This window comes from Littorina saxatilis, linkage group LG4 (genome assembly GCF_037325665.1).
Source record: "Littorina saxatilis isolate snail1 linkage group LG4, US_GU_Lsax_2.0, whole genome shotgun sequence".
NCBI lineage: Eukaryota > Metazoa > Mollusca > Gastropoda > Littorinimorpha > Littorinidae > Littorina > Littorina saxatilis.
In genome coordinates this window covers 12,951,402-12,965,008 of record NC_090248.1, presented here as the reverse complement: position 1 = coordinate 12,965,008, position 13,607 = coordinate 12,951,402, and the positions used below count along the sequence as shown (strand labels likewise).

Here is a 13,607-nt window from a genome sequence, read left to right as displayed (position 1 = left end):
CCTTTTCCTGCAGAAACCAGAACGTATGCCTCAAAATGACATAAGCAGGGGCAGAGTCAGTAACGGGATAATATCAGTTACCAGAAAAGTTACTTGGATTAAGCACAAGCAGAGGAAGGGAAAAGGGCATTAACCAGTACAGTGGTCGCTGCTTAATAAAGCCACTTCTGGACCGACAAAAAATGGCTTTAATAAGCGGCGGATTTATTAACCGGCAGTCCAGGAACACGTCATTTTCGAAAGAAAAAAAAAATCTTCTTTTGTTTACGTCACTCAGTCACTTTCTTTCGTCATTTACACTTGTTTGAATCTAAACAAAACTTCACGAAGGATGTGGAACTTTTGTTTTAATTATGTACATGTACATGTACTTTGATCACTTCGGTACATCAATAATTTCACTGTCACCGTCACGAATCATTACTCGGCAGAGAAGAACGATTTTATGAGTGTTTGTTTGTTGGTCGTCTTCCACATCAGAACAAAATAATGTGAGTTTTAGTCACAAACTACGTGATTTCTCTGAGAAAACTGGCTTTAATAAGCGGCGGGTTGGTTTTATTAACCGGCTTTTTCTAATACATAAGATATAGTGAAAAATACGGACCGTCTGAAATCGGCTTTTATAAGCGGCTGGCTCTATTAACCGCGGTTTTATTAAGCGGCGTCCACTGTATTCAGTTATTAAGCCACAAGCAAATTCAGCACTCTGCTTCAACCAAATAGTCAACTGCTCCTCTTTTACAGCAAATGTTACGCCTGGGAATGTCAGCATCAAAGCAAACGTTTCCAAGTCTGTTAGAAGGGAACCTGAGTAGCTTCAAACATCTTGTAAAAGATGACTCTAGGTTTAATATGAACACCGCAACAACAGCTATGTTTCTGTATCAGTCAATTAACACACAAACGTCCAAAGTTACACCGACAAAGGAAGGGTAGTAGTACTGATGACCACACCAACAAAGCAAACGGGACAACTTCAAAACCCAGCAGACAAGAGTAGTAGGAGGTATAGAAGAGTTACACGGGACCAGGATCCAAGCAACAGCAGCATCAGACAGCAGCAGTAGAGAAACACGTCAACCTAACCCACCAGTCGAGCGGAGAGATCCACGCCTTGTGTGAGCGGTACCCACTGCCGACTGGCACTACAAGCAAGGTCGGGTGACGTCACAGAAACCTTGGTCGGTGACAGCACCTCAAAGTGCTGTGGAGGAGGAGGAGGCGGAGGAGGAGGAGGAGCAAGCGATGACTGAGGTGAAGAGGAATAAGAAGGGAAATGATGCGCGACTTGCTGTTGAAAGTTGTGCGCATCGAGACAATCTACCTGCTGTGGGCGTGTGTACTTGGGCATGGGCGGTTGAGCGTCGAGGGTGGGCTTAATGATGTTCATCTTAACAGGCGGCAGTTTGGAAATGGCTCGCTTGTTGTAGGGTGAGAGTGAGAGTTTTGGGGGCGGAACCTTCATGGATCGGGATGCCCCGCAGTATGCTGGCTTTCTCCAACGCCTACCTTTGTTACGGATGGAAAAAGCATGTCAACGGTTATGACAAATGTGCAAAGTGTATATATTGTCAGAGCTACTCCCTCACAATTCTAAATGTACACCATATAGATAAATAGTTTCTCGTTGTTCTAAGCATCTGAAACTGAAAGCCGGTATAGCATATATTCACTCACACAAAATATATCAATAAGACATTATGTTAATTCTAATTAATCTGTATGAAAGCTATTGAAATACACTTAGGAAATATCAATAATGTATTTGTTAATTATTCAATTAATTCAGAATTACGCACAAACCTTTAAGGTACACACTGATCTTTGTAACCCACATATTCCAACAGCATAAGCTAGCTTGATGATATGACAAACAAGTCATATTAGTACAAGTACAGTATCAGTAAGTGTTATTCGGTTGACCTAATTGATTGAAAAGAATGCATGTTCATTCATAAAAATTCAAATAATCTTCAGATACTATAACCCAACACTGTATCATTATTGTCATGTTTCCTCAGGCATAATGACCATAAACGCACATGTTTTTGTCATGCAGTAATTAACCTCGTCCCCGCCCATACCCCCCAATCCCTCCTCCCAAAGTTTTGTTATGTTCTACACAAAAACTAAACGAAAATAGCTTTTAAAAATGTTTTGCTTGACGGAAAAGCCGCATACCTACAGCTAAAAACTACCATTGTAGCTGATGTCCAGTGCATGGTTATGAATGCAAGCGAATGAAACAGTTTGTATGTCAGTTAAATATGAATTATCAAAATGCTGACAACAAACAATTAAACAAATGAGGCAAAAGAACAAAATGCCTAAGGAAGAAAACAGAGCAGATCATTTTTTTATTTAAAATCAAAACAACATCAAATTATGACACAGACAAAGAAATGTAAGCTTTCATTCCCCACGTGTTGCATCAACCAGCATCTCTAGGCATTTTCTTTGGGGGGAAAAAGTGTACTGAAAATGGGCGAGTTTTATGACACAAAAATCAGCTTCAAACCTAAATGAAAAGATGTAACTTTTTTTTTCACCTTAAAACACGAAATAAATAAAAAGGAAATAAGGAAAAATAAAAGCGACGAAAACCTGAGTTTTCATTTCAAATATCTAACCATTGGCACAAGGGAACTAAGCTACAACCTACAATCACAAACAACAATTTTTGATTTAAGTCAAGAATGGAACACTGGAAAACAAAAAAAATGTATAAGTATACTCTTGAGAATCACAGTCATTTCTCAGAAGTATATATTTGACATCATCCGTTGTGGTAAAAAAAAATATTAAGGCACTTGAATAAACTGATTGCATTTATACACAGAATATATGGCCGTACATTTTCAGTTATAAAAAGGTTCTCCAAAAATGTAAGTTTTATTTAAATAGACATACATTTTAAAAATGAACATTAAATCATCAGGCATACATCAGAAGCTATCACAGATGTGCTACTGAGTCTTTATATTTACAAAAAGATAAAGAAAATATCATTCCTCCTCAAGAACAAAATATGTACATGTATCTTTTGGCAAAATACTTTTCCCTCTCAACTTTGGTCATTGCCACACAGAAACTTACTTCAAATCCTACTCCTATACCAAATGCAGTTTGTTCACCTGTGCAGTTCTGGAGCTTTTCACAGTAAAGAAAATCATACTATCTAATCTTGTTTCTTGTTGATTGAAAAAAAACTTCAATGTAAAACCTACAAAAGCTTAACTGGTTAGAAAACAAAACAACAGGCGAGCCTTTGAAGAGTAATAAACAAATTGAAAGATAAGTGCCAGTAAAGAGAAAGCATCTATTTCAAGCCCTTTTCAAAAACCAAGTTTTAACTCAGAAGTCCAGTTTAAAGTCAAAATAAAAGCTACAAAATCTGCTTTGAAAGACAAAATCAGATCTTAACACTCTGCTAATAAAATAAAAGGAAAACTGAAGATTTATAAACGTAATTTTAGTGCAAAGAACTGCCCAACCATTGCGTGCTTTTATATCATCTACAATTCTGTGCTGAAAACATCTTCTTTCTTCTTTATTTGGTGTTTAACGTCGTTTTCCACCACGAAGGTTATATCGCGACGGGGAAAGGGAGGGGGGGGGGGGGGGGGGGGGGGGATGGGATAGAGCCACTTGTTAATTGTTTCTTGTTCACAAAAGCACTAATCAAAAAATTGCTCCAGGGGCTTGCAACGTAGTACAATATATGACCTTACTGGGAGAATGCAAGTTTCCAGTACAAAGGACTTCACATTTCTTATACTGCTTGACTAAAATCTTTACAAACATTGACTATATTCTATACAAGGAACACTTAACAAGGGTAAAAGGAGAAACAGAATCCGTTAGTCGCCTCTTACGACATGCTGGGGAGCATCGGGTAAATTCTTCCCCCTAACCCGCGGGGGGCTGCTGAAAACATTACACACATTTCGAGCATTGACAAACTTAATTTCTCAATATGAGATTCGCAGAAGGACTGACTTTCAAAATCTAAAAGTTCATAGGATTTCAACAGACATCTGAGAGGCAAAATATGTGTAAGTTTATTACTGAACGTTGGGGTAAAAAATTGATGCAGTGAGTTGTAGCAGAAAAAATGGGATGGAGCAAAAGTAAAAACAAGCAAGCAAAGAAACAAGAAAGCAAACAGAAAATTCTTCCTAGCTAATTATCACCCACGCAAAAACTGAGATCACCAACGAATACGTTACAAATATACTTCCTTAATAACAACCCACATTTTTTTTCTGTATTTGTCAAAACGTTTCTTTGTGCGTCCATCTGTTCTCCTCTCGCAAAGCTTTTTTTTTTCAAGAGAACCTGATCTCGGCTAGATCACGAGGGGTTCTACTTTTGAAAAGGAACACATTCAAACAGAAAGGATCTCACATGAACCGAAAGTTCAAGCTGGCGCCATCACCAACCTGTGCCTGCGGTCAAGAGGACCAAACAGCGGAACACATCTTACAGCGATGTCCCTTACTAGATGAGGAACGAAAAGAAGTGTGGCCGTCACCAACTCCCTTGCAGACCAAACTATACGGCAGTCGACAGGAGTTGGAGAAAACGACAACATTTATCACCAGTGCTGGACTGATTGTGTAACCTCTGCGAACGCCAAGAAGAAGAAGAAGAAACAGAAAGGACAGAGCGAGAGAACCAGTGAACATTAAAAGTAAGAGTCAGGTTAAAGTCGCACACAGAGTTCAAAACTTGAAATTTTGAACACGGGACAAGAGAAAATCTATGAAGAAATCTAGGGTCACTAACACATGAAATTATTAACACACAAAATTGAGACAAGGTGCCTTTGGACTTTCTAACTTCACTATCGATGTATTATTTACCTTCACTGAAAACATCATACAAGACCCATTTTGGATACAAACTGTGAACTAATTTCAGACTCGATCATCTCCAACATGCTGGCACATCAAAGTGCATCTGTAGAAAAGTCCCCTTGTGAAGTATTTGTCGAAGATATGTCAAAAAGGTTGAAAGAAGTGTAATGAAAAATACACACTCTGAACTTCACTAACAGATTTAAATGATTTTTGAATGAATCCTTCCCCTCCCCTTCTCCTCACACATTTACCTAGTACCACTTCAAAACTATACCTTATCTCAGATCACACAAATTAGATCTGACCCCCCCCCCCCCCCCCCCCCCCCCTTCCCCATATCCCTTGCAATTATAATAAGAAGAACAGTCTTGTAAAACTAGGGAGAATTTGTGCAGCCCTTCAGCTAGAAAAGCCTAAACCTAGTCGCCACTGGCAGACACAAAGGCTAGCGAGACCAGGCTCTCCTGCGTGGCGGTTTTGTTGAAGTAGCGCAGCTTCGGGGGGCCGATGGGGACGGGGACGTCGGAGGTGCTGGGGGGAAGCGCCACGTTTATGCTGGCGTAGGGCACACGGGGGAACTGGATGGTGTAGTTGCCCCCCTTGAGGCGGTTACTCTTGTGGCTGCTGCTCTTCCTACCCCCTCCTCCACCTCCTCTTCCCACGCCCCCACCTTGCCCGCCCCCAGGGGCCACGACCTTGACGATCTTTTTGACCTTCATGGCGGGGGGGAAGGATACCATTTTGAAGCTGTCGGCGGCGTTATTACCTTTGGTGGGCTGTTTGAAGGTCTTGAGGTCCGTGCTCTCCACGTTGTTGACCACCAGAGAGCGGGTCACCGTCTGCGCAGCGATGTTACTGGGCGGTGCTTGGGGGATGGGGTAGTTGGTGGACACTGATGTTTTGGACACAATGCGCCTGTTGCCCAGTTCAGTGTGCTGGGTGGACACCACTTTAGAGTGCGGGAAGGTCTGAGTGCTGGGCATTTTCAGCTCAGAATTTGCCCTGTGCGAGTCCGCTCGCTCCGATTTGTGCCCTGTCATGCTGCTATCTGTGGTCTGGGCACGATTGTTGGACGTGTTGTTGCCCCGAGTCCCTCCCACCCCCACCTTACCGTCAATCTGCACCACAGTAGGGGAAGAATCCGACGCCCCTCCCCCGCCCCCACCACCCCCTCCCGCCTTGGGGGGACAGGAAGTGACACTGGTGTTGTCGGGTATGTCCGTCTCTTTGCGACTAGCGCCGGTGGCGGCGTGAGTATCAGCGGAACTGACCCCCGGCTGTGCGGAGGCAGTTTTTTTTGACACCAAATCTATGTTGTTGTTCATCTGCCGGAGAGGGGGGCGGGGAGTGAAGATGACATCGGAGGGGTGGTGTTGGGGGTCCATGGCCCTCCGCATGCTGAAGTTGGACGGTTTTTTGATGGCCTGGCCTTCCACACCGAGAGAGATGCCGATATAGGGCGGGACTGTGACCACTGGCTGCTTGTAGGCCAGCTCAAAGGCCCCCACGTCACAGTTCTTGTCGTACTTTCTGTCCACAGCAACTGCAAGTAGGAATGCACAATGGGGGTTATATTAAGTGCAAGGGAACCACTTTTTTTAACACACAGAAACAAACACAGACATCCAGGCACAGATAGAGAGACAGAAACATACACAGACATCCAGGCACAGATAGAGAGACAGAAACATACACAGACATCCAGGCACAGATAGAGAGACAGAAACAAACACAGACATCCAGGCACAGATAGAGAGACAGAAACATACACAGACATACAGGCACAGATAGAGAGACAGAAACAAACACAGACATCCAGGCACAGATAGAGAGACAGAAACATACACAGACATCCAGGCACAGATAGAGAGACAGAAACATACACAGACATCCAGGCACAGATAGAGAGACAGAAACAAACACAGACATCCAGGCACAGATAGAGAGACAGAAACAAACACAGACATCCAGGCACAGATAGAGAGACAGAAACATACACAGACATCCAGGCACAGATAGAGAGACAGAAACATACACAGACATACAGGCACAGATAGAGAGACAGAAACATACACAGACATCCAGGCACAGATAGAGAGACAGAAACATACACAGACATCCAGGCACAGATAGAGAGACAGAAACATACACAGACATCCAGGCACAGATAGAGAGACAGAAACATACACAGACATACAGGCACAGATAGAGAGACAGAAACATACACAGACATACAGGCACAGATAGAGAGACAGAAACATACACAGACATACAGGCACAGATAGAGAGACAGAAACATACACAGACATACAGGCACAGATAGAGAGACAGAAACATACACAGACATCCAGGCACAGATAGAGAGACAGAAACATACACAGACATCCAGGCACAGATAGAGAGACAGAAACATACACAGACATCCAGGCACAGATAGAGAGACAGAAACATACACCGACATACAGGCACAGATAGAGAGACAGAAACATTATAACACACACTCCCTCAAAAGACTACCGTTCATCATATTTCTCTTGTCTCTCTTTCTGTCAACCTGTCCGTCTCTCTCTCTCTCTACTTCTTTCCCCCTGTCAGTCTGCCGATTCTTCTCTTAATTTTTGTCTGGTTTCTTCTCCTCTTTGCGCCCCTCTCACTCTGTCCATCTTTCCACGTTTCTCCATTGTCATATCCTCTTCAAATGATGATTCTTCACGTACTCACAGGCCTCTAAACATTTCAGGAGTGACAACTCTTTAACCTCTCACCTTTGATGGTGTCATCCAGAACGCTGCTGCAGAGTTTTGCGGTGATTGGGGTGGAGGACTCCATGCTAGGGCTGGAGTTGATCTCGATCAGCCAGGGGTGCAGGTCCTCCGTCAGCATGAAGTCGGCACCGTACAACTCAAACGATGACTAGAACAGTCACCACACACACGTGTTAATAGGATGTGGAAAATACACCTTACACATCTAACAATGACTAGAACAGTCACCACACACGTGTTAATAGGATGCGGAAAATACACCCTACACATCAAAAAATTACTACCGCATTTGACGGACTACAAGCCGCGACGTTATAAAAAGATGCGGTTAAAACGTTACCTAAACTTGAATAGCATTCACCTAATGGAAGTCGCTGCGGATTTTCATTTGACTCGATTAGCGATTACCGGTACTTTATTAGCTCTCTACTCAAGACTCGGCACTTTTCTCTTTCTTTCGCGAATCTTCGTTTGTCAACAAGTCGTCGTGACAAGATAGCGTACAGAGAAACACCGGATGTATCAGGATCTCGAGCGCGCGAGATTTCGGTTTTTTGTGTCTCGCGATAGTTGGAGGAGCGAGAGCCACCATGTTGTGTTTTCGTCTGCTCGAAATGTGCGCAAAAGTCGTAAATCATCCCAAAAAAGCTTTAAATTCCGGGCGGGACTAAATGTCAGAAGTAACAAGAAGGGCAAAGCCCATACGACTCACATGCTTGACCTTGACCTTTACATGACCTTGACCTTCAGGGTCAAGGTCAAATAACTAAACCTAGCAATGACATCATACACTAAGAACTGCTTTACACATTTTTCCTACCAAAATACATGTGACCTTGACCCAAGGTCAAGGTCATCCAAGGTCATGCAACACAAAGCTGTTAATTCAAGACATAGGAAGTACAATGGTGCTTATTGGCTCTTTCTACCATGAGATATGGTCACTTTTAGTGGTTCACTACCTTATTTTGGTCACATTTCATAAGGGTCAAAGTGACCTTGACCTTGATCATATGTGACCAAATGTGTCTCATGATGAAAGCATAACATGTGCCCCACATAATTTTTAAGTTTGAAACAGTTATCTTCCATAGTTCAGGGTCAAGGTCACTTCAAAATATGTATACAATCCAACTTTGAAGAGCTCCTGTGACCTTGACCTTGAAGCAAGGTAAACCAAACTGGTATCAAAAGATGGGGCTTACTTTGCCCTATATATCATATATAGGTGAGGTATTCAATCTCAAAAACGTCAGAGAAAATGGGAAAAATGTGAAAAATAGCTGTTTTTTAGACAACATTTATGGCCCCTGCGACCTTGACCTTGAAGCAAGGTCAAGATGCTATGTATGTTTTTTGGGGCCTTGTCATCATACACCATCTTGCCAAATTTGGTACTGATAGACTGAATAGTGTCCAAGAAATATCCAACGTTAAAGTTTTCCGGACGGACGGACGGACGTCCGGACGGACGGACGACTCGGGTGAGTACATAGACTCACTTTTGCTTTGCATGTGAGTCAATAAAACCATCATCATTCTAAGTCCCTACTAATGTTATTTGTGAAACATATTCAATGTGGATTGGACAACAATTAAAACATTATATTCTAAGCCTACTGATAACTGAAACTTCAGGGAGAGTGTGTTGTCAAAATAATATATTACAGATGAATGGAAAATTCCTCACAATTGCAGGAGGACCAAACCATTACTAACGACTGAATTGAAACAGAGAATTACATTGTTACTGGATCCATCCTTAAACGTAGTATATTATACCAAATAATACAAAACAAAACTAAACAACGACTAAAGAGACATTATTGCAAATGATATTCCTTATTAGCATGACAGAGCTAGTCATCTTACATTGTACTTTAATTAACAAAATAGTGACAAAAGCAGAAATAACTTTTTAAACAATCTGTAACTGAAAGAAATTTGCAAACACAATAACCAAATAAAATGTCTCGATGAGTTATATCGGAAACACACACGTATCAAGGGAAATAAAGAAAATGTCATGAAAACAAAATGCAAATGCATTCATACACTGGCACTTGAATTAACTGACGGACGGAACAAAACACATTCATGCAAAATAAACTTGGTTGCTTAGAAGGAAGAAATGCAAACCAGATAACCCTGCAGATATTGTTGACCAAAACAGTTAAAGCTGACACAACTGAAAATACAGTGTAACCCCCCCCCCCCCCCCCCTTTTACAACACCTTGCTTTTTACACCATGGACCTATATCAACATCAATGAGAATAATAAAGTTCCCCCCCCTCAGCACATATTAGATTACTTTCCATGAATCCCATTTCTCTAGTGTTTTTTAGTGTTTAAAAGAAAAAAATACAACAATCAACCCTGGTAGCTCAGTTGGTAGATCTGACTGGACTTGTGAGCCTTGGGTCTCCGGTTTGAATCCAGGCTGGGATGGACACGTGGTCAACTTTATGTGCAGACTAAGAGACGTTAATCCATTGTCCCACCCATATGTCCCTACAGTGGCATGTAAAAGACCTTGGTCATTCTGCCATAAGTGTAGGTGGCTGATTACACCTAGTAAACACGCACACACCTGGTAAGGCAAAAAAAAAAAAAAAGTCTGTTTACGGTAACCCGATTGACCCTATTTTTTTCGCGCGACCCTAGACTTTTTTTGGGCAAAATAACGTAAAAATATGGTTTTTTGGAGAGAAAAAAAAAAATCCCGACCTACCGACCCTATTTTTTTGGCCTATGTTACCGTAAACAGACCTTTTTTGGGGGGGCCTAAGCGTGTCTCTTGTTGCTGCTATAGCTTTCTAACGAGAGGAAGCTAACCAAATTTCACAGCAACGAGATAATAAATTCATGGAAATGGAAAAATGGAAAACACTGTTATACCCCCACAAAGCTTGTTTCCAAAGCATCCAATTGTATCACGAGTATTTATACATTCTGAATCCTTCTTTAAGTCTATACATGAGTCTGCATATCATACATGTACATACATTGTCATATAACCCCCCCCCCCCAACACACACACACAAAACACACACACACCACAAGGAAAAACACCCTGACACCAAAATACAACATGTATGTAAATGGTACAGACCTTGCGGTATTCCACTAGATCTTGTGTGCAAAGCAGGGCACAGGTGATGGCATGCTTCATGCCCGGATAGATGATCTCTTCCCACGCATTGGGTTGCTTTTGACTCCTGAAAGGGAAAAAGCACAGGAAATATTTTCACAAACAAAACTGACAATCAAAAAATACAGTGATGTGGCTGTCTAATAAACAGCAGGGGATACATGGCAAGCGCAACATGAAATGTGTCATATTTTTGCCAATTGTTTTACTCTCACATTTTACTCGCTGATCATTTTCACACTTTGCTAGAGTTGTACCAGCCATAGAAGGACATTCTTTCTTTCTTTATTTGGTGTTCAACGTCGTTTTCAACCGTTCAAGGTTATATCGCGACGGGGAAAGGGGGGGGGGGGGGAGATGGGTTAGAGCCACTTGTTAATTGTTTCTTGTTCACAAAAGCACTAATCAAAAAATTGCTCCAGGGGCTTGCAACGTAGTACAATATATGACCTTACTGGGAGAATGCAAGTTTCCAGTACAAAGGACTTAACATTTCTTACATACTGCTTGACTAAAATCTTTACAAACATTGACTATATTCAAAACAAGAAACACGTAACAAGGGTAAAAGGAGAAACAGAATCCGTTAGTCGCCTCTTACGACATGCTGGGGAGCATGGGGTAAATTCTTCCCCCTAACCCGCGGGGGGACCAGGGAGGGGTAAATCCTTCCCCCTAACCCGCGGGGGGTATAGAAGGACACCCTTGGGACGAACCACAAGTGTCCCTACATTGCAGGTGGCCTGTCATGACAGGTATACTTTGGTCTTGTAAATAAACCAGGAGACAACAGAAAGCCGTTGCGATGATAACCTAAAAAGGTTCCTGCAATATGTATTGATCCTGATCCTGAAAGCGTCCTTTTTTGGGAGGTGTGCTCTCTTCGTGGGAAGCTCACATCACAGATACAACTGTACGAGAAATGTATGAGAAACTCAGTCATAACAGTGTCATAACAGTCAAAGAACTCAAGGTCATCATGAAATTATGACATATGACAAGAACTCAAGTTCATCACAATGTCATGACACACAAAACAAATCAGTGGAACTTCCCTTTTTAGACTGAAGACTCCATTCCTTTTGAAACCCTGTTTTTTTTCTCAGACTTTCTGTTGAAACCCTGTGTAAAGTAGCCCTATTTTGATGATTCCCCCTCCTTGTTAAGACCTGATTTTCTCATGATTTTGGAGGTCTTCAAAGGGAGGTTCCACTGTACAAGGTCACACACTGACCTGAGATAGTCCTTAAACTCCTCATGGGTCCACATGTTCTCAGGGGGAAGTTTGGATGAGCGGGGTCCGTTCTTGCAGTATTTCTGGATGGCGTTGTTGGAGAGATGGATGGCCTGGTCAAAGTCATCCAGCGTGTACTGCTGGGAGCAGAAACGTAGATAGGAGTTCTCGTAGAACCACAGGGTGAGAGGGTTCCAGTCCGTCACCAGGAACCACTGACGGATGTCAAACTTTGTGTTGTAGATCAGCAGCGGCCGTTCTGCACAGAGCAAACCCACATGGATGCAGAGAGATTTACGATGAAGAGTTGTACATTGTAACACTTCTTCTTCTTCTTCTTCTTCTGCGTTCGTGGGCTGAAACTCCCACGTACACTCGTGTTTTGCACGAGTGGAATTGTACGTGTATGACCGTTTTTACCCCGCCATTTAGGCAGCCATACGCCGTTTTTGGAGGAAGCATGCTGGGTATGTTCGTGTTTCTATAACCCACCGAACTCTGACATGGATTACAGGATCTTTTTCGTGCGCACTTGGTCTTGTGCTTGCGTGTACACATGGGGGTGTTCGGACACCGAGGAGAGTCTGCACACAAAGTTGACTCTGAGAAATAAATCTCTCGCCGAACGTGGGGGACGAACTCACGCTGACAGCGGCCAACTGAATACAAATCCAGCGCGCTACCGACTGAGCTACATCCCCGCCCATTGTAACACTAAATATTGGAAGATGAAAAGAAATACCCACAGTTTCGTAGCCCTCAAAGTGAATTTCAAATCGTAGGTTTATCGTCTCAGTAAAGATGATGGAGAGCACTTGATTTCACATCTATACTCCTTGAAAGGAAGAATTTAACTGATGTATATGGACAAGGTTTTTTTTATTGGCCCAATTACACTGACAAAAAAGTCAAGAGTTAGCAACATCCTTGTTAATCTTTGGGACCAATGGATGATTTCTCAGTTTAACACTTGTATGGTTGAACTCCTTTTAGTTAAATTGAGGTAATGTATTTTGAAAGAATTACACATGGATGCAAAGAGAATGATAAAGAAATTTGTAGGTTAAGTCTATGAACTACTGCAATGTACTAAACCAGGCAAAGGTTTGTATTTCATTGATCCAACATATTGGTCCATTCAATAGTGATTCATTAGCAAACAGTATTTTGTCTCTCCCCTTTTGCTTTATCAAATGAACCCCTTCTGTTCTTATTTGTCCAAGTTCGCATGAAAAAAAGACAAGATTCTTCAGTACAAGAATTTCTTTGATTCTTTCTCAGCTCAGCTCTAGCATTCAGAGTGAGATATAATTTGTAATTAAGCTGAACTTACCTATATATTTCTGTACAACATATTTTCCATCTTTTTTCACGACTTGTGAGCTGACCAATTTCAGCATATCCTCCAAGCGGTCGTAACATGTGATACCTGCACAACCATTCATCAGCTGACATGTATGCTACATTGCAAGCAAGGACCCTCATTATGCACCCAGTAAAATGCATGCAGACATTTAAAACACACAGGCATTAAACTATTGCTGAAGAAAGTCGACACAATTAACACGCAAGAGAAAACAAGTAAGTCAT

General features: G+C 42.0%; 1 protein-coding gene and 1 long non-coding RNA gene across 6 annotated transcripts in view; both read right to left on the bottom strand.

Annotated features, from left to right (window-relative positions):
- LOC138963990 (tubulin tyrosine ligase 3-like) overlaps window positions 1-13,607 on the bottom strand; it is a 51,901-nt gene that overhangs the window by 5,593 nt on the left and 32,701 nt on the right. For 4 of the 5 annotated variants that reach the window (XM_070335856.1, XM_070335852.1, XM_070335853.1 and 1 more), the window contains 6 exons: window positions 13,351-13,446; window positions 12,018-12,276; window positions 10,745-10,850; window positions 7,631-7,778; window positions 5,632-6,408; window positions 1,328-1,512 (listed from right to left, as the gene is read on the bottom strand). In XM_070335856.1, the coding sequence (XP_070191957.1) occupies window positions 1,328-1,512; window positions 5,632-6,408; window positions 7,631-7,778; window positions 10,745-10,850; window positions 12,018-12,276; window positions 13,351-13,446 (1,571 nt within the window). The remainder of the gene's footprint in view (window positions 1-1,327; window positions 1,513-5,631; window positions 6,409-7,630; window positions 7,779-10,744; window positions 10,851-12,017; window positions 12,277-13,350; window positions 13,447-13,607) is intronic. The other variant, XM_070335855.1, reaches the window with a different exon arrangement.
- On the bottom strand, window positions 2,342-5,170 carry LOC138963999 (uncharacterized). The gene is made up of 2 exons (XR_011454981.1): window positions 4,669-5,170; window positions 2,342-4,405 (listed from the first exon to the last, which is right to left on the bottom strand). It is a non-coding gene; the product is annotated as an uncharacterized lncRNA (long non-coding RNA).